Genomic DNA, 17,418 nt, shown 5'->3' with positions numbered 1-17,418 from the left:
ATCCAAACATCTCCTGATTGAAGTATGCCGACATTGATGTTTGCACATAGATTGCTTGCCAATGAATATCGTAGTGTAGCTACAGTACACTGATCCAGTCCGCTGACCCGACCTCCTCAGGGACGCCGCCATTCATCTGATGCCGCTCATTGTGCTGCTGAAAATTGGATGCTGCATTACATAGGCGACTAATGTAACAATAGCTAAAATAGTAGTATCAAACAATGCAATTGGATGCCGACTTGGACGCCGACTTGGACGCCGACTTGGACGCCGACCTGCACGCCGACACTATAGCAGGTACTGGACTACTAACAAGTCTTCACTACTAATATTGTAGTAAATCTTACTTATGTCTAACCATCCGCGGATTCGACCTCCTCCATCGTCAGCGGATGTCCACTGGCCCGACCTTCTCGGCACCAACGGCCATCCTAGCTACTGACCTCCTCGGTCGGCGTCCCCTGCAGCATGTGCCAATTTTGCTTCTAATCATACAAGACTATGCTGATACAATGTACAGATTATCGCTACCAAAACTTATGAGGTTGATCTCAACCTGATTGTGACGACGGCCCGGGATCTCCACCGCGACCTTGACGCTGCGTGGTGAGCATCCACACCATCACCAGATTGACCACTGCTTCATCGATGTCCTGAGTTCGAACAGTGGACCCATGACGTGTTGTGGGAGGGAACATGCTCCACTTTGGATGGGTGCCTCTGTCGAGCTCTGTGATGATCGCCGACACCATCTCCTCTGGAGTCCCTCGAGGCGTTCCAAGGCGTAGGAGCAAGTTCGCGACGAACACATCTAATAACTGGGATGAGCGAGTATGAGACGGCTGCGCGGCCATTTGGGCCATTAGCATGTTTCGGAACTCCCTCGAACTCATACCGAGTGGCCCGAGCTCATCGAGCACACTCGATGTTCTGAGAGCCTGTTCAGCCTCAGCGGGCGCTTCGGTATGAATGGGCGCTCCAGTCGAGGTGGGCGCTCCGGTCGAGATGTGCGCTCCGGTCGAGATGGGCGCTCCGGTCGAGGTGGGCGCTCCGGTCGAGGTGGGCGCTCCGCGGTTTGGCACCTGTGTCTGTATCTGAGCAAGCGCCCCCGTTCCAATATGTCCGCGGAGATCGGGGAGTGGACCCCGAGTAGGTAGGGCATCATTTGTGATGGCTGTTCTAATCCCTGACATCGAGGGAGAGCCAAACTGTCGAACGATCTCGCTGGAGAAGACCCTGGGCGATGTGCCCGCTGTGAGTGGGTTAATTATCGCAGCGTCCGTGTCGACCGTACGACTTACCCGCCGAGGCAGGATCCACTTGGCCACTATCCCCCACCGGGGATGGAGCGACTGGATACGTGTTTGACGACATGTCAGATGCGTGACGCTAATGTTGTGGAGTCTAGCTCGCACCTGAAATGATGGGGCTATTGCCCACGCTTTGAGCGTTGCTGTCTTCCATGTCCGTCGCGGGAGGAGGAGTTGCTCGTGCCCCCAGCGCTACCCAATAACCAGAGTGAGCCGCTTTCTCAGTGCCAGCTCAGCATCGAAAAACGTACGACTTTCGTATGAGGCATCATCAAGGGAAGCGAGATACCCGACTTGGCCAGCGTAAGCGCCAATAACACCCGAGCTAATGAGACTCACAGGTCGGCTGGTTCTGGCGCCCACCCAACAGTTCCGAGGGCTCTCCAAACGACACTGCGCCGTCGTCGTGTGAGCGCCCATCAACAAAAGACAGTTCTTGACTTACCCGGGTCAGGATCCCAACGATCAGGAATATGGGATAAGTTGTGCTCGTCATCTTCTGCCTCGCTGATGTCGGATTCTTCGTCGTCCATTGACGGCCGCTCTCGAAACCGATGTTCGACGTTATCGGGGACCTCGTTACTCCCATGTTCAATCTCCGAGTCGGGTTCTTCGTCCGTTGCATGAGCAATTTCACTGCTCTGATCGCCATCGTTATCATTAGGAGCATCCTGCTCGATATCGGCGTCCTCCATTTGGGGACCAGAACCAGGTCCCTCACGCTGATCAGCTTCACTCCATAGTCAGTGCAGCGACGGCTCTCAGTTTCTGTCCACATACCTGTTTTCAGCAAGTCACGCCGCTCAACGAGGTTCGCGCCCTTTGTCTTCCAATCTGCCTAGAGATCAGTCACATTGTTGATCAAATCTCAGATGACGCACCCCATTCTGACGGCTCGCTACCCTGATCCGACATTACCATCCCAAGCGATCTCGTTGTCAAGTTGCTGTACGCGGTGTCCCCGATCTGTGGCCTGAGTCTAAGCTCTACGCGCTGTGAGCGAACGTAGCGGGAGGGGGGAGGAGGGGATCGTACCGGCTTCGGTAGGTTTCCTAGGAGGCATATATCTGCCACAGGGCGAGTCAGAACCTTGAATCGGACCCGTGAGAACGCCAGAGGGTGCCCTTGCCCAAACCGCTCACACGGTGGCGCTCTCACCATTCTCATCTCGATAAGGCACGACGTCCATCACCAATTCATCCACTCACTCATCGACCCACCGCCATGGCAAGCATTGATGCCCTATCATGTATCCTTCCAGCCTACGCTCCTGAAAGTTTCAGGCGATTCAACCTCTCCGCGCCAAAGCAGGTTCAAAGGGCGCTGTATTTCATCGACCGCCGCTTTACACACATAGTCATTAAGTCGTCTCAACAGGGAGTTGACTTGAACGTGCTTGGCGAGCGCTCAATGCGTGAAGTCGTAAGCACGCCGACTTTGCATTCATCCATTTGGCTAACTGTACACACACCCTCAAGGCCGAGAACAAGGAATGGCTGAAGAATGCCATGGATGTCGCTCGCGCAAATCAAGATTGCCCTTACAAGTTCGGTCCTGTGACCGTTGCCATGTACCACGTTGACGGCAATTTCCACGCGCCCAACTTCCATCCTTCCAACCCTGCAATGTATTTATTTCCCAAGCAGATGTGTAGGATTCCTCCCATGAATGGAGAAACAGGACCTCGGTGGTGGGATGAGCCACCATTCCCGGTGCGTGATTTGTCGTACTGTCTAGACGTCCATTTGCTCATGTGCCATATTTCAGCCTTGCGACGAAGTTCACGTAGTAGCTGCTCTAGCGGCCTTGAAATACAGCAAAAACTCGCACCATTCGCCTGCTTTGGTACCAGTGGCGACGGCGCCACCCGCAAACGTCTCCCAAGGTGTCAGCGACGTGGACGCTCGGGCGCCCTCAGCACCGCTTCCACCATCCGTACCACGCGATGAGACCCCCGCCGAGCCACTGGCCCCTTCCACCCTGGATGATCACTTGTCGGCGTCGGTTCAAGTTGAAGCTGACAATCACGAGGCATCGGAAACATCTCCGATGGAGGAAACCGCTCCAAACGCTCCCGTGGCTGTTCATCAAGAAGACTCCATCATGAAGGACGTGTCGGAGGATGAAGACATACAGCGTCGTACGCGAAGCCGGACCAAGGCTAGGCAAGATGACGACGTCAACGATGACGACGCCAGCAATGTCGCAGCAGAGTCTGACCCGGTAAGTCGCTCCTTTGTCTTGTGAGCAGTGTTGGAACACTGAGTCATCAGCCCACGCCCAAACCGAAGGGAAGAGGGCGAAAGGTATGTATTCATATGCGCCCTCTCCTTAGCCGTCACTAATCATCTACGTGGACTGGCGTTTGAAGAAAAAACCGAGGACAGAGCCCCCCCTCGCGTCGCCTGACGACAAATCCTCTGAGCCCGTGACGAAACGACGCCGAAGAGGTCCGGGCGCTGGTGGCATTACAGCTGCGGCCAACCCGTCTGGGTCTAGCAAGGCGCCTGCATCCAGTAAGGACGCTGGATCCGCGAAACCGGCGTCCAAGGCTCCTAGCGCCGCAACAGCCACGGTGGTTGTCCCTGCTGGTAGTGGAGCATCAGCCACTGGCAAGGCCGCCGTTGTAGTGAGTCCGACGTCAAACCTTTCATTAGCACTGTATTAATTACATATTTCCCTTGCTCACGTACCATTTCTGCATGCGGCTGGTCTATGCATGGAACTCCTCAGGCGGCAGCCGGTGCGTACAATGACACGTCACATATCTTTGCCGACGTTCGTGTTCCACGTCGCTCTAACTTTCCATTAGATCCACCCCAGGCCCTAGATGGCTCGGACGATCAAAAGCAGCCAAGTATGAAAGCGTCGCTCCAAAGCCTCTTGGAGCTTTGGAACAACACGATGCAAACAATGGAAGAGGCCACAACTAAAAGGCACGGAGAAGTGAATGCAAAGCTCGACGTCCATAACTCGGCGCTCAAAGACATGGCGCGCGCTGTGCGCGGACTGCAGACCGACTTCCGCGTCATCATGGAGCGCATGAACCTGCCGATATCTGAGGATTCTCGCACGCTCATTGTTCCCGAAGGTAAGTGTTTCTATCATATGAAGGCACCGCCTACTAATGACAGATGACAGACCATGATGGAATGGAGCAGGCGCACCCTTTCAGCGCTGAGCCTGGATCGTCTCGCAATCCGTCTTCTGTCTAACACGACGTTTTTTGTACTATATCTTGTTCCATCACGTACGTGGCCTGTCATGAAAATATATCCATCTTCGTTCAGTCATCTATGTAATGCGGCATTCGCTGGGCGTGAAATCTGACTATCGGACGATAGGATGGATATATGTCTGGGCGCCGTCTATGCAAGACAGGCCACCGATTTTCCCTGGTTGATAGGGAGACCGAGTCGCCCTTATCACGGAAATAGCGAGCTCAAGGTGCAGAATAAAGCAGAACAAGGAAAGCGAGAGGCGTGAGCGTTAAATATTTTAATTGAGACCAAAGAATGGAGCAACCGGTCCTGTAAGCCTAATGAGAGCACGGATCCAGGCTCGTACCCAACCGTATCTGACTCGGGAGAGGGCTTAAGCCGAGTGCGCCAACACGGATAACATACGAAATCTTGAAATACCTCATATGGTAATTACCTGTCAAAGTTTTCAAACCCAGCTCGAACATTAATACAGGACGGCGGAAACTCCCTATAGGGCATGTCCGCTGATAGCGCCCCGGAGGGGCCCGGCAGAGGCCCGGCCATGTCCGCTTGGATAGCGCCGCAGGCACGCTCGGCGGCTCTGTCATATCTGGGATAGCGCCTTTGGAGGTCCGGTGGGCATGATGGGACCCCCGATAAACCTAAATCCTATTTGAACTCTTGATCTGGTGTCTTGACTGGCGAGGTTTTTCGCAGCTTTTTGGAGGCGATAAATGAATTTAACTTGGATAAAATACATAAAAATGCGCTGCTAAGTACATAACACATTTCTTGTATCCCCAGCTTACTCTCCACTTCAATAGAGTAGATGACCAAAAGATTGTCTATGCCATTGGAGACTACCTCAGAGCCTGCTTGGTGGGTAGTTCAAAAGGTAGTTCATCCCCATTCCTTATCGTTGGCGACTACTGGCGCTTGAACAAGCACACGACGCTTGACACGAAGTCGCGCAGAGCAGGAGAGTAGTGTGAACGCAAGGTATGTAGTCATATATTCAAAATGCGGCGGTTTCAAATATGGCCTCGTGGCTGAGGTGGTAAGGTGACGTTGATGATGAGCTTTTTGTCCGAGGTCGCGGGTTCGACCCGACATTTTACCAAAATTTACAAAGTTAATTACCACCATCAGTCGATCCATATCCACTCATGCCTGCAGTAGCGAAAAATGCAATTTAAAAATATTTCAGCCAAATCTTAAGCGTATAAATGGTTTTCCCATGGTAGCATGTATGTCCGAAATGGCGCCTTTGGGCGGCCGTAGGGACCAACAATTATAGCGCCTCGACCCCCTTCAGAGGGGTTCCAGGCGGACATGCCCTATAGGGAGTTTTCGCCGTCCTGAGGGCACTAACGTTCAGGCTGGGTTCGAAATGTGACAGATATTTGACAGGTGCGACTATAAAGTGATATATCATGATCTCATATGTCATCTGCGTCGGTGCCCTCGGATATAGCCCTCTCGCGAGTCAGAGCCGGATGGGTAGGAGCCTGGGATGGTTGTCGACTGCTTCCCGGTCCTTCCGTTCGGCTCCAAGCGGTCGTCCTGATAAATCCTCAAACACCTATTATGAGCACAAGGACGCGGCGCGCCTTTGCGCGCGGTTCATCACTCACCTCTTCGCCTGCCCGGAGTACCCGCATTCGTCGTCGGGCTCCGGTGAAGCTCCCGTATTTCATCGCACATGCGCTCCATCGAACCAAGCTGCATGCCTGCGTCACCTTCGCCGCTCTCGCCCTCCTCCAGCGACTTAAGGCACGCTTCTCTACCGCGCGCGGCTCCTCCGGCCATCGACTATTCGTCTCGACCTCCTTGATTGCCTCCAAGGTGATTTGCGACGACACTTACTCCAACAAGAGCTGGAGTATCGTCACCTAGAGCATGTTCCAGTTGAGGGAGATCAACCAGATGGAGTGCAAGATGTGCCAATACCTGGACTGGGAGCTCAACGTCGACCCGATCACCCTCCAGGAGTTCGAGGCGAGGATCCGCAAAGACTTCGCTGGCCCAGGACCCTATCCCACTTACATCCTCCCCTCTCCTTCGAAGGCGACGCCCTCTCCCCCCTCCACTGTCTTTCCCTCGTCGACGCCCACTCCCGTGCTCACGTCATCGAGTTCGTCGACACCATCGCCTTCGCCATATGCCTCCCAGCGCTAGCCTTCGCCCCCAAAGCCTGTGCGCCCATCACCACCACCAGCGGCCCCTCTCGCGCACCAACCTGCTCCCTCGCATTCGCCTCCAGACACCCCCTCCCCTTCGTATTCGATGACATCGTTCCCTATCTTGACAGTATTTCACTTGTCACACCCACTCGTTGGCTCTCGCCATCAACGTTAACAACGCCAACACCCTCCCCTTATCCCCCTCTACCCTACCCCTTGCCTCCGAAGCCTGTGCTCTCCGCCTGCGCTGGGGCTACCCTCGTCGCTCGGTTCGATAGGAGCAAGGACGGCCCCGATCCCAGCAGCCACGTGCAAGGATCGCCAACCCACTGTTCTCCGGATAGCGAACGTGGTCTTTCCTGTCGTGGATTGGCAGGGAATCGACGGCAGATAGGTCATACGGAGGCGAGCAGAGAAGCTCCCGAGGGGCTCAGCCTCCGGAAGACCCAAAAATGGCAAGGTGCCGGCGATTAAGAATCATGTGACACGGTCTGGCTCGTTTGGCGGAGAGACTTAGGTGCTTCGGAGGGCAGGTTGCAGGTGATCTGGGACCTTTTGGTGGCGGTGTCAGCAAGTGCCGGCCGCGTGTCGGCACTGTGTCGGCGCGGTGTTGGCGCCTAGACACAGCCACTTCGGATGTCAACCGCCCGTGACGGCTGCGCGTCGCGCGTCAGCCACCAGAAACACATATTTAGATTTGTCCGCCTGTACTATACCTTGCCTCAGCCTTAACATGTCTATTGAAATCACCGTCGTCGCCCACGCCTTCACCACCAACCCAATCCTAGCAGAATCTCGCCTCACCTACGATAAAGTCCTTGCATTCGTTGACCGCTGCTGCGAATGGCGCGACAATGTTGCGATAGTGCAACAGGCCAAGCGTAAAACAACATCGCCGCCCCCGATTCTCCCTCTTGTTCATTCTCGCTGGCTTTCCGACACACTTCGCATCCGCCGACCTGTCGTTCACGCACTATGGGACATTTTTCGGCATCAAATTTGGCAAATGCTGCGCGCCCGCGAGCGTCTACACGCTATGGTCACTACCATTGAGTACGGACGAGGGTGGAAGGTTGGTCTAGGTACGTCATAAAGTTATGTTTTAGACCAGCGTCAGCCTGAACCCATATTGACAGCATACGTCAACATCTACCCGCCGACTCGCCTTTGTAAGAACACCAGCTGTAACAAGGAATCCGAGCTACGACAACTCGTCCCTCGCCGCGTTGTTGCGTTCACAATCGAACACGGCGTCCAGTTCGCGAAGTCAATTGCATTCACTTGCGAGAGTGCATATCATTCATTCAGACTCGTACATCTCTTGACGTCGCGCCGGATAGAGTGCGGATGGGAATACCATCCGAACTACGTCATCCGCCCTGTCCTTGTTCTCAACGACGATGGGCTCCTAGTCGCCCAGAAGGAGCGAAGATACTACCTTGGCATGCCGGATTATATAGAGGTCGACATGCATCACTACGCCGAAGCCAGACTTGCGAACATGTGGACCAACACGATGTTATACTCCGCGTATGTTGTCCGAATCTAGTTCCTCTATTGGTCTAATTGTGCCTTTTCTATCTAGAACGTCTGCTACGAGCAACGCAAGCGTGTACGAGCAGAGTTTTGCTCGCTCTGGAGACTACCTTGAGTCGTCGTACTGGTCTCGCCCTCGACTGTCATCCACCAAGCATCAATTACCATCCAGCCCAACGCTCACTCAGGAACAAGTGTGGACCGCGTTTACAGTCTTTGCTCTGCTCCGCGACGCCAAGGATCGCAAGGTACCCCTCCGCGTTCCGCACAAGGGCGAACAACGTAATCGCTTCAAGCTTGCAATGAAAGAGCGCAACGAAAGGATTATTCGGCTCGGTCAACACGAACTGCGTCACTATTGTGACCTTTGCATGCGCGTGTGGCGAGAGGACTTGCCCAACGGAGAAAGGAAATATCGTATGTTTTTCTATTAAGGTCAGCGGTCTACTATAGCTCACTATGTATTGCCTGTCAGGCAAATGCCAGGTCGCTGTCAGCGACGGTATCACCATTGGACATTATGTTTGCAAGCTGTTCCGGTGCACCGAGGAGCTCGGGTCTACAGTCGACCATTTCTGCCAAACGCACCAGAAGCACGCTGGTCTCTGCGCCGTCGAGAACTGCAATGAACCCATCAGCCGGACCCCTTCGACGACCCACACATGCTCTAAACCCGCGCATCGCGCCATGGAAGAGTCAACACGCGCTCGGGGCAAGAGCATGTTTGCGCTCAAGGCTCGACTCGCCCGTGTTCAGACCTCAAGGCCTGAAGGTGTGCTTGCTGAAAGCGGACCCAACGAAGACGCGTTGAATTCGCAGCTTGTCGCATCGCTCCCCGACAACACGGACGAATGGTACGAACTTGACAGCGAGGGAAGGCCCGTGCAGCACGTCGACTCTAACCCCACAAATGTCGGTGTCAACGACGAGCAGGCCGAGGACGTAAACGTAGACTGCCCTGGCAAGAAGGCAAAGCGTTTCAAAATTCATCTTTCTCGGCGTCGTTCCTGCTGCGAGGAGACGGTGGTTCGTCCTTGCGGTATCATCCTTGGGCGTGGCATGCTCTTCGGGGCAGAAGCTGTCTCCAATGTGTTGGTACGTCCTACAACCTCATTTACGATCACTTTTTTTCTGAGCCGTCGTAGCTATTTGTCAAGACGTTATTTAGCATTATAGGCGCTCAAAAACCTGAACATTGGATTTACGACACAGCATGCGACACCAAGCAACAGGCGATGAAGGATCCCTGGTGGGATACCGTACGTATGTCCGTCGACGTTTTTCACCTCATCAACAAGCATAAAACCACGCACGAATTTTGCCAGCTCAACTGCAACCCCGCGCTCTTCCCCGAGCTTCATAAGGACGATAATTCCGGATGGTGGTTTAATACCAGCATCGCCGAGCAGGTCAACGTATGGCTCGGTTCGTACCATGCCATGGTACGTGAGATGACATCAGTACGCTATAACTTCTTCCTCGACGAAATGATCCGGTTGCGCAACATTGACGTTGTCGAACGGCTTCGGGAAAAGGGCCATCACCCAAACTATTCCCCATTGAACGAGTAGTACATCTCATTGTAACGTTGTACAGCTGAATACATTAATTATTATTCACATACATGAACTAGAGAGGTGAAACAAATCGAAATGAACTAGTACAGAGTAATTTACTGGTGTTCTACATCGCTGTCGTCCGTCTGAATGCCGTCAATGTCAAAATATTCGCCCTCATCCTCGTCTCGAAGTCGAAGGGGGATTGAAGGAGGAGGATGAGGGAGAGCAGGAGACGCAGGAGACGTGTCAACCGCGTCGAGCATTGGGAATGGGCAAAGGAGGGAAGGAGGAGATGCTGGGATGCCATTGTCGTCGTCGTCGCTTGATATCTCAATGATCTCGTCGCCGCTTGAGATCTCGGTGATCTCCACCTTGGTCCTTCGAAGCTTGGGCTTGACACCGTGAGGAACACGAGCAGAGGTAGAAAGAGTAGAAGGGTTGCTGCGCTCACCTTCAACCACACTGTGGAGGTAGTGGTATTTGAATGTGATACTTCGTATCATCCATTTGCATTGGGGCCGGCATTGCCATATGGTGACAGGACGGAGACGTCGATCTTGCGAGGTAGTGGTATTTGGATCTGATATAGGCCGCCCAGGCCATTTGCCACTGGCGTTGATGGGCGGAACGGAGTCCACCAAGAGTTTTGCTTCTTGAAAAAGCTCACGTGAATGTTCTGGTGTAGGATGCAGAGGAGGCACTGTTATTCACCGGTGAGCAAGTAGCATTGATGATGGCGGTTGGGCTAGGCGGCCTATATTAGATAAAAATACCACTACCTCGCAAGATCGACGCCTCCGTCCTGTCACCATATGGCAATGCCGGCCCCAATGCAAATGGATGATACGAAGTATCACATTCAAATACCACTACCTCCACAGTGCGGTTGAAGGTGAGCGCTAATACAGTTTCCCAACACAGACCTCATGCCCTCCGCCCTAATCCGTAGAGCACAGCGCCGGGCGCTGTGTTCTCAAGTTGCCAGGAACGCCGCGCCCGAACGCCGCCACGGGCTGATTTGCTGCGTAAATCGATTGTCTCTAGGTTTGCGTAGCCTGAGCAGCTTTTCAGCCTTGTACCCCGCTATGGCAGTCGTAGATCTCCCGCCATTTTCTAATCAAAGCGGACTTCAGGGCGCTCCATCGGGGATCTGCCGATATCTCCGGAAGGTCTGGCCATGTATGGACCGGGCGCCGTCGATGATGGTACGTGAGAACTCACAATATGACAACTATGTATCCACTGTGCGTCTTCTGAGGGCGTCTGGTTCAGAGCAAAGAAAATAGAACTACAAACGTACGAGCAATCAGGTGTTCGGAAGGAACATAACAAAGCAAGACAATCGAACAACTTCCTCGCAGTGGCGAATCCACCGCCGTCCTCGCACGAGTGCCGCTACACCCGAAGGCGCGTGACGATTAGACACCCGATGTGCGCAGTGTAGACCCGACGTTGCTCCGATTGGTGACATCGACTAGAACCACGCCTAGGTCTGATGACCCGACACTCGGCGACGCTTAGATCTTACTCGTACAGTCGCCTATGGATGTAATTACTCATTGTGAAATTATCGCAAGGAACGTGAGCGCGCTTTACATCGACAAACCTATCGACGGTCCCGATGTAGGCCGACGCCTCCCCAGCCATTTTAGGCGAGCAGTGCGGATCCGCCTCGCTGATGCGTGCGCAGGTAAGCCCGTTCCCTTGCATTGCAAAGTTTCTGACCTCACCAAAATAATACTGACACCAGGGCAAGCACTTGACAAGCGCCCCGATGGCACCTTCTCACTCTAGCCGCCCAATATATTGTGCCCTCTGGACAAATGCGCATTCTACTCACTCGACCGCAACGGAAACACTGGCCGCTTATTGGCAGTTCGACCCTGCAAGCTCATTGATTTAGATTGGTTGGAGGCAGCGTGGTTTCTCCCTGATGTAGTCTCGCCTGTACTTCAGGCAGAGATGATTGACTAGCTCCGATTGATGGGGGTCTGTAAACTGGCACAGAAGGACAAGACGGCGCTTAGTGGCTGGGTTGCATTGTCCTGAGACGTCTTCGGCCTCCTTTCAGCAATCCTGAATATGGTCCATCCTGAGCAGTACCGACAGGGCATTCAAATAATGAAGTCCACGTCGGGACGGCCCAATGCCGGCCGATTAATATCTCTCTGGGCGTCTTTTTTTACTGCCGCCACGGTCATCTCGAACCGAGAAACGCTGATTTACTGGAACTGACGCAGCGTCATTGGTCGTTTGATGTTTTGGCTACGTGTGTCATATACACGGACAGCCAGCTCTCTCTGCCTGTCACAGGTATTGATTTCCGTTATAGGCCTGGCAATGTCGTGCCATTCTGCGGTAACGCACTCTGCCACACCGTGCCCCACTGCAACGCAGAACAGGTTTGCATGGCATTTTATCTCAGGGATGCATTCCATATGGTTGCGAAGGCAGGGGAAGGATCATGGTGAGGTTGCATTTACAAAGAGATAGCTAGTGTTGTCCATATCACCATGTAACGTCACCTGTCCCACTCACTCCTACGTTAAAGTCATTTGGCGGAGGGCGCTTCTTCAGCAGCGCCTTGAACGCCGCAACGGCCATAACATGGAGCCGACTATTCGCCGCCCGCTGACTCATTGCATAGGAGCGATGACCGACCTGCTTCCCGTGCTGTGTCTCTGCTAGCGACTTCCACTTGGCTGCGGCGTGTTGGAATGAAGCCGGGACCCATTGCATCTCATGACGCAATAGAATAATCTCTTCCTGCGCCCTGTCGACTATGCATTTTGCCATCAACCATTGCGTTTGTGCAACTGCAAATAATTCAATCAGTGGTACAATTGACATCTTCATTTATTCACTCACTGGCATTAATGAGTTGACTCTGATCCTTCCCTGCTAGGGCCTCATCTATGTCAATGGTCCATATCCATGACAGCGACTTATGTCGCATTCCTCGAGCATCTGGAATGAGTTGCTCAGTCTGGGCTTGTAGATCTACTCGCGTCATCTTCTGATACTGGCTGACCTCTTCAGGGTGCTTCGCCAAAGACTGCATGGCAGTGCGCGCTCGATTATAGTAGAGACGTTGAAGGTTGATCTTTGTGCTGAGGACATGAAACTTGTCCCAGACCGCGCCCTCCTGGCGCTGGCTTCCGCGCACTTCTCGGAGCGCTTTACGCGCAAGGACCGACTTTTTTCCGATGTGGTCCCGAATGTGTTGAAGGGCGTCATGGGCCTGGCCTTTACGCAGCTGCATCTCGACGTCGACAACACGTGACAGTCCCAAGGCCATACAGCGCTTATAACCGAATGCTGATGGCAAGCCGATGGTGACGTTCTCCGGTTCAGCGGTATCATCGAGGTCGGCATGAATGACGTCATCATTGTCAGCTTCATCTTGAACATCACCCAAAGGAGTTGGGTGGGCGTCCTTTGTGGCATGCGGGTCGTCAACATCCTCCTCAAGAACCTCAACATTTTCATCTGGGTCGATCTCGGCTGCAAGCATAATGTCTTGGTCCTCTCGGATAACGGCGCCTTGGCTGAGAACCAAACCTCCCATGTACTTGACAGCGCCATCTTCAAACTCCTGGATTTTCTGACTAAGCTTTCTCTGCTCCTTTTGGATAGTCAATAAGTCCACACGTCGGCGGTGTTGCTGATATCGCCGAACAACAATCTGGACCCGAATTCTAGAGCAAGAATCAGAACTGTCCCACACAGGGGTATTTTGGGACTCACTGAGCTTCCTCTATGTCCATCCCTAAGTTTGCCCATCGCACCATGTCGCGGTCCTCGCGCTTTGCTCCATGCCGCTGGGTGATCTCATGACCTTTCTCAGCGCGGGAGGGGAGTTTCCCAACTTTGACATTGAACACCTCATCCTTCACTTTGGCATTGCCAGGGGCGGCGTAAGCTTTGTTGAGTAGCTGTTGCCACCCTGCAATAAGAGCATCTTCGCAGACATTTTCAAGCTTCCTGAGGTCTTCTTGAGCTTTGTAATACCGCGCTATGGCCTTGCCCCATTGCTGAGAGATGTATTTCACTAGAAGCGGCGTAAGTCCAATATATGCTGAAGGTTTCCCGTCCCGTACCAATTCCATGCTTTTTTTTGTTGTTATGCCAGCCCATGTGCAAATTTAGAAATTGCCTGCGACCACCCGGAGCCATGTACCTTGTGCTCTGTGCAAGGTCATTGAGCCCGGGCCACACCGTTTCAATTCCCTCTCCAGAGACCCAACCTAGTCCTTTGATGAAAGTTGGGGAATATCGTGCGACGCAACTTTCCCGGTGTCCGTGCACGTGAAATAGCCCGATGGATGGAATGATCTTCAGTCCCGCAGGTAACGACAGAAGAGGGTGGTCCCGGACACGTGTCAAGAAATTGACCATGTACTGACACGCAATATCGTAGAAGAGGACAAGCCGAAGTACTAGCATCATCCAGATTGCGTTTACGATGACGTAGTCAATATTAATTTGCCTATAAAAACCGATGTGAGAAGGCGCCCAACGGACTTACTGCGGACTGAAGTCGGACTCGCCTTTCTCCAAATTGTAGATCAGCGGTTGCATTGGGTACAAAGCATGCATGCCGTGCACATGCAACAGCCGCAATGCCGGTGACCTGGACATGGCTCCGCCGCTTGTTAGTGAGAAGTACTGCGCGGTGGTCATTACATGTTGATCTCTGTCCTTCAATGAGCTCGCGTAGCTTTCTATGCATATCTGCGTACCTGTTTTTTCTCCTTTGAGACTGATAGATACTTCTGGTAATCATCCTCGTTGACAGTGTAGGCGAGACCATCTCCCAAGCAAATGTCATTTTCAGGACGCCGCATGCGGTAATTTTGTTGCTTGAAGTTGCCATCAACCATGAGCTGGCGAGCGTGCAACCACTCTGGACTATCATATCGATGTCAACTATGCGTAAATTGAAATGTAGTGAGTGTTCCATGGCTCACACATTCATTGTTTCCCAATTTTCAGCCAGGTTTACCCCAGGCTGGGGGCAGGCCGCACAAAACTCCGCCATTGACCCTGCAATGTTCTCCTGATCAGGCTGGCCATATCCGTGCCCATGGGACTTCCGAGACATCAAATGCATCCATTGACGTGCGCAACGTTGGAACTCTCGATATCGATCCTGCAGGACAGCTAAGTTTAACCAAGACGTGGAACAAAAAAAAACTCCGCACTGGAACCAAAGCGGGAAATGCTGAATTGGTCGCATGAACGAGGCGAGAAAAGTAGGCATTTGCGGGTACTTTGTTCTCCAGGTTGCTAAGGGTGAAATCCTCGAGAACATCAAAGGTGAAAACTGTCTGAGGGACATTGTATGACGCAGGGTATAAACGCATGTCAAGGAGTTGTCGATGGAAAGGGTAGTCGGGCTGGCATTCACACCATACGACTGTGAATTCGTAGATCGATGTTACATCCACCACTGTGATTCTTGACTCCTTTGGCGCTTTCTCTTTGCCTTCATCAGTGTCGGAATCAGGTGGAGGAAGATGACTGAATGATTGCCCCAGACCACATTCGAGAGCAATTCGATCTGCATCCGAGATGCTGCCGAGGTCTTGATCAACCCAAATCTCATCATACGCAGGTGTAGCCTGGCTCTGGCACATAGCGCCGTCATGGCCCATATGAAGATGGACCCCAAAGCTGTCTGTAGTGGCTCGGCGCCAATGACTCCCCTCCCAGCTCTCCACTTTGTGAAACGGAAGTTGCTTATGGGCGCTGTGCATGCAGTCCTTGCAGCCCTCCGGAGTGCCGAAACACGACAGACACCGCCAGGCTGTGGGAGAGACGCGGCAACTTGGGCAAACGTCATTTCGCCGGCGCTCCATCTCGAGCAGAGCATGGAGCTGTTCTTCCTCGTATTTCCGCCATATCCTCAAGTAATCAATTTGCAGCTATATGGTAGTCAAATCAGGTCATTACATAGATTTGCGTCGAAGTGACCCTACCCAACGTTTTGTTCTGCGCCGTCCCGAGGGAGCGGGCTCAGGAGAGAGGAATTTTGGCAGTCTGGGTGGAGAATTTGTGCGTGGTTTCTTGGCCTTCCGGGGACTGTGCGGTGTCCTGCTCATATCAACTTGTCGTTTTCTGGACTTCTCAACCCGCTTGCTCCCATGTTGAGTTGTTTCGGTCTGGTGCATCAGGAGAGATTTCGGATTAGGAACATGACCTGCTTTGGTGCGCGCCATATTGACAGGAATACAAAACAAGGAAGCAGCGTTATCACGTTCAAGGTGAGCCCAGGATGTTAAACGATAGACAGGGGATATGGGACAGTTGATCCTTATCAGGATCTTATCGCAAACAAGTACGGGATTGGCCCCGCTGCCTTGCCACTGCCCGAGCAAGTCCAGTCAACCTATCGGATGTTTTAGCGCTTACGGATTAATCTGACGCATACTGATGTAAATTTGCCATTGCCGTTGTTATCAGCAGACATCCGCTTTGTTATAAAACAGTCTCTACAATGTCTTTTACATGGCGTCCATGGCACAAATAAGAGTGGGTGGAACAGTGGTTACTGAAACACATCACAAATAAGTTAGGTTCATACGTGGGCGGGAAAGCTAAGACTGGCAAATCGTAATTGCTGTCGCAAATTCACCGGACAGTTTGACTGGAGTAGCCCTGATAACGAGCTGAAGCGGCATCTATACACGGCGCCGTTGCTCTTGGATGCAAACTTGGGCGCCTTTCTTTAGGCGGCATTTTGGCGAGTGGCTGTGCCAGCCAGACTTCGGGCGCGTCACATCCAACTCGGTCGCTTCTGCCCGGGTGAAAACTTTGGTTCCAACGGTCGGCTCCGTCAACCTTACACCAACGTGACATTTTCAGGGCGCCTGCCTTGTCATAAACAGCAGAAAAACTCCGCAGGCTCAGGCATGAGTCTCCTCTCCCAATCGTTGGCGCCATTATATGATCCTGACGGCATGATCATGAAAGGCTAGCTTTGTTGAGCCTCGGCGGGGCTGTCGCTTCTCGCCTGATTTAACCTTGGACGCTCCGATGATTGGTCATCTGCATGTCACATGTGTATATCTTTGTATTGGCTATACTTGGCTCATTTATCAGATGTTTGATAACAGTCGGGCGTTATCTAGACTAGCTGCCGCCCGAATCTCCTCTCGTCTCCATCATTTGCATCGTCCGTACTTTCTAGCAATTGATTGCAATATGGCCCGCAAACAACAACACCCATCGGCCTCCAATAAAGCCTTTGCTGTTGGTGAACACCTAAAGGTCTGTTAACGGCGGGTTTTGACTCTGGTTCAGTATAGTAATAATGATCTCTTGCAGGGTATTGATCACAAGTGAGGTGTTGTGCATAGATCTGCGTGGTTGAAGTGTGTTCATATCCATTAAATATGGATTGTGTCTGGATTGTTCAGGTTTCAAGAAGCTTTGAGTGCCTCCAGTAAGGCCACTTGAGGGTTAAGACTCTGTCATTTGCTGACTTGCCTTAAGATTATAGTTGCATGATCTTGCATGATTCGCCTTGTCCAGCTTCAACATACAGTGGAAGATTCTCTGAAGATGCCATTGCATTATCGCCGAAATACCTGAAGAATTCGCGTGGATGACACATGTGGCA

The 17,418-nt window shown here is 52.6% G+C and overlaps 5 protein-coding genes across 5 annotated transcripts; 3 read left to right on the top strand and 2 right to left on the bottom strand.

Annotated features, from left to right (window-relative positions):
* Nucleotides 1-554: 554 nt before the first annotated feature.
* CONPUDRAFT_69600 (uncharacterized protein) lies at nt 555-2,228 on the bottom strand (the record flags this gene model as incomplete). The annotated part of the gene is made up of 7 exons (XM_007764526.1): nt 555-1,255; nt 1,305-1,355; nt 1,419-1,505; nt 1,653-1,706; nt 1,759-2,043; nt 2,094-2,147; nt 2,195-2,228. The coding sequence occupies 7 exons, from the start codon at nt 2,226-2,228 to the stop codon at nt 555-557; spliced, it is 1,266 nt and encodes a 421-aa protein (XP_007762716.1).
* A 309-nt stretch (nt 2,229-2,537) lies between these two features.
* On the top strand, nt 2,538-4,716 carry CONPUDRAFT_69599 (uncharacterized protein; the record flags this gene model as incomplete). Its single annotated transcript, XM_007764525.1, has 8 exons — nt 2,538-2,735; nt 2,792-3,025; nt 3,081-3,536; nt 3,587-3,619; nt 3,685-3,942; nt 4,047-4,056; nt 4,126-4,404; nt 4,604-4,716. The coding sequence occupies 8 exons, from the start codon at nt 2,538-2,540 to the stop codon at nt 4,714-4,716; spliced, it is 1,581 nt and encodes a 526-aa protein (XP_007762715.1).
* A 1,387-nt stretch (nt 4,717-6,103) lies between these two features.
* Nucleotides 6,104-7,173, top strand: CONPUDRAFT_149403 (uncharacterized protein; the record flags this gene model as incomplete). Its single annotated transcript, XM_007765691.1, has 3 exons — nt 6,104-6,361; nt 6,413-6,650; nt 6,710-7,173. The coding sequence occupies 3 exons, from the start codon at nt 6,104-6,106 to the stop codon at nt 7,171-7,173; spliced, it is 960 nt and encodes a 319-aa protein (XP_007763881.1).
* Nucleotides 7,174-8,231: 1,058 nt separating this feature from the next.
* Nucleotides 8,232-9,806, top strand: CONPUDRAFT_44164 (uncharacterized protein; the record flags this gene model as incomplete). The annotated part of the gene is made up of 3 exons (XM_007764238.1): nt 8,232-8,652; nt 8,711-9,330; nt 9,381-9,806. The coding sequence occupies 3 exons, from the start codon at nt 8,232-8,234 to the stop codon at nt 9,804-9,806; spliced, it is 1,467 nt and encodes a 488-aa protein (XP_007762428.1).
* A 2,496-nt stretch (nt 9,807-12,302) lies between these two features.
* Nucleotides 12,303-15,712, bottom strand: CONPUDRAFT_45668 (uncharacterized protein; the record flags this gene model as incomplete). The annotated part of the gene is made up of 9 exons (XM_007764348.1): nt 12,303-12,610; nt 12,663-13,269; nt 13,372-13,492; nt 13,542-13,845; nt 13,895-14,283; nt 14,330-14,490; nt 14,537-14,705; nt 14,765-14,946; nt 14,999-15,712. Coding segments are annotated over 9 exons (2,955 nt in total), but the record flags the coding sequence as incomplete, so codon positions are not given.
* Between the last annotated feature and the right edge of the window lie 1,706 nt (nt 15,713-17,418).

The sequence above is a fragment of the Coniophora puteana genome, assembly GCF_000271625.1.
Source record: "Coniophora puteana RWD-64-598 SS2 unplaced genomic scaffold CONPUscaffold_1, whole genome shotgun sequence".
Taxonomy (NCBI): domain Eukaryota; kingdom Fungi; phylum Basidiomycota; class Agaricomycetes; order Boletales; family Coniophoraceae; genus Coniophora; species Coniophora puteana.
Note: the sequence above shows the minus strand (reverse complement) of the source record. Positions and strands in the feature narration are given on the sequence as shown.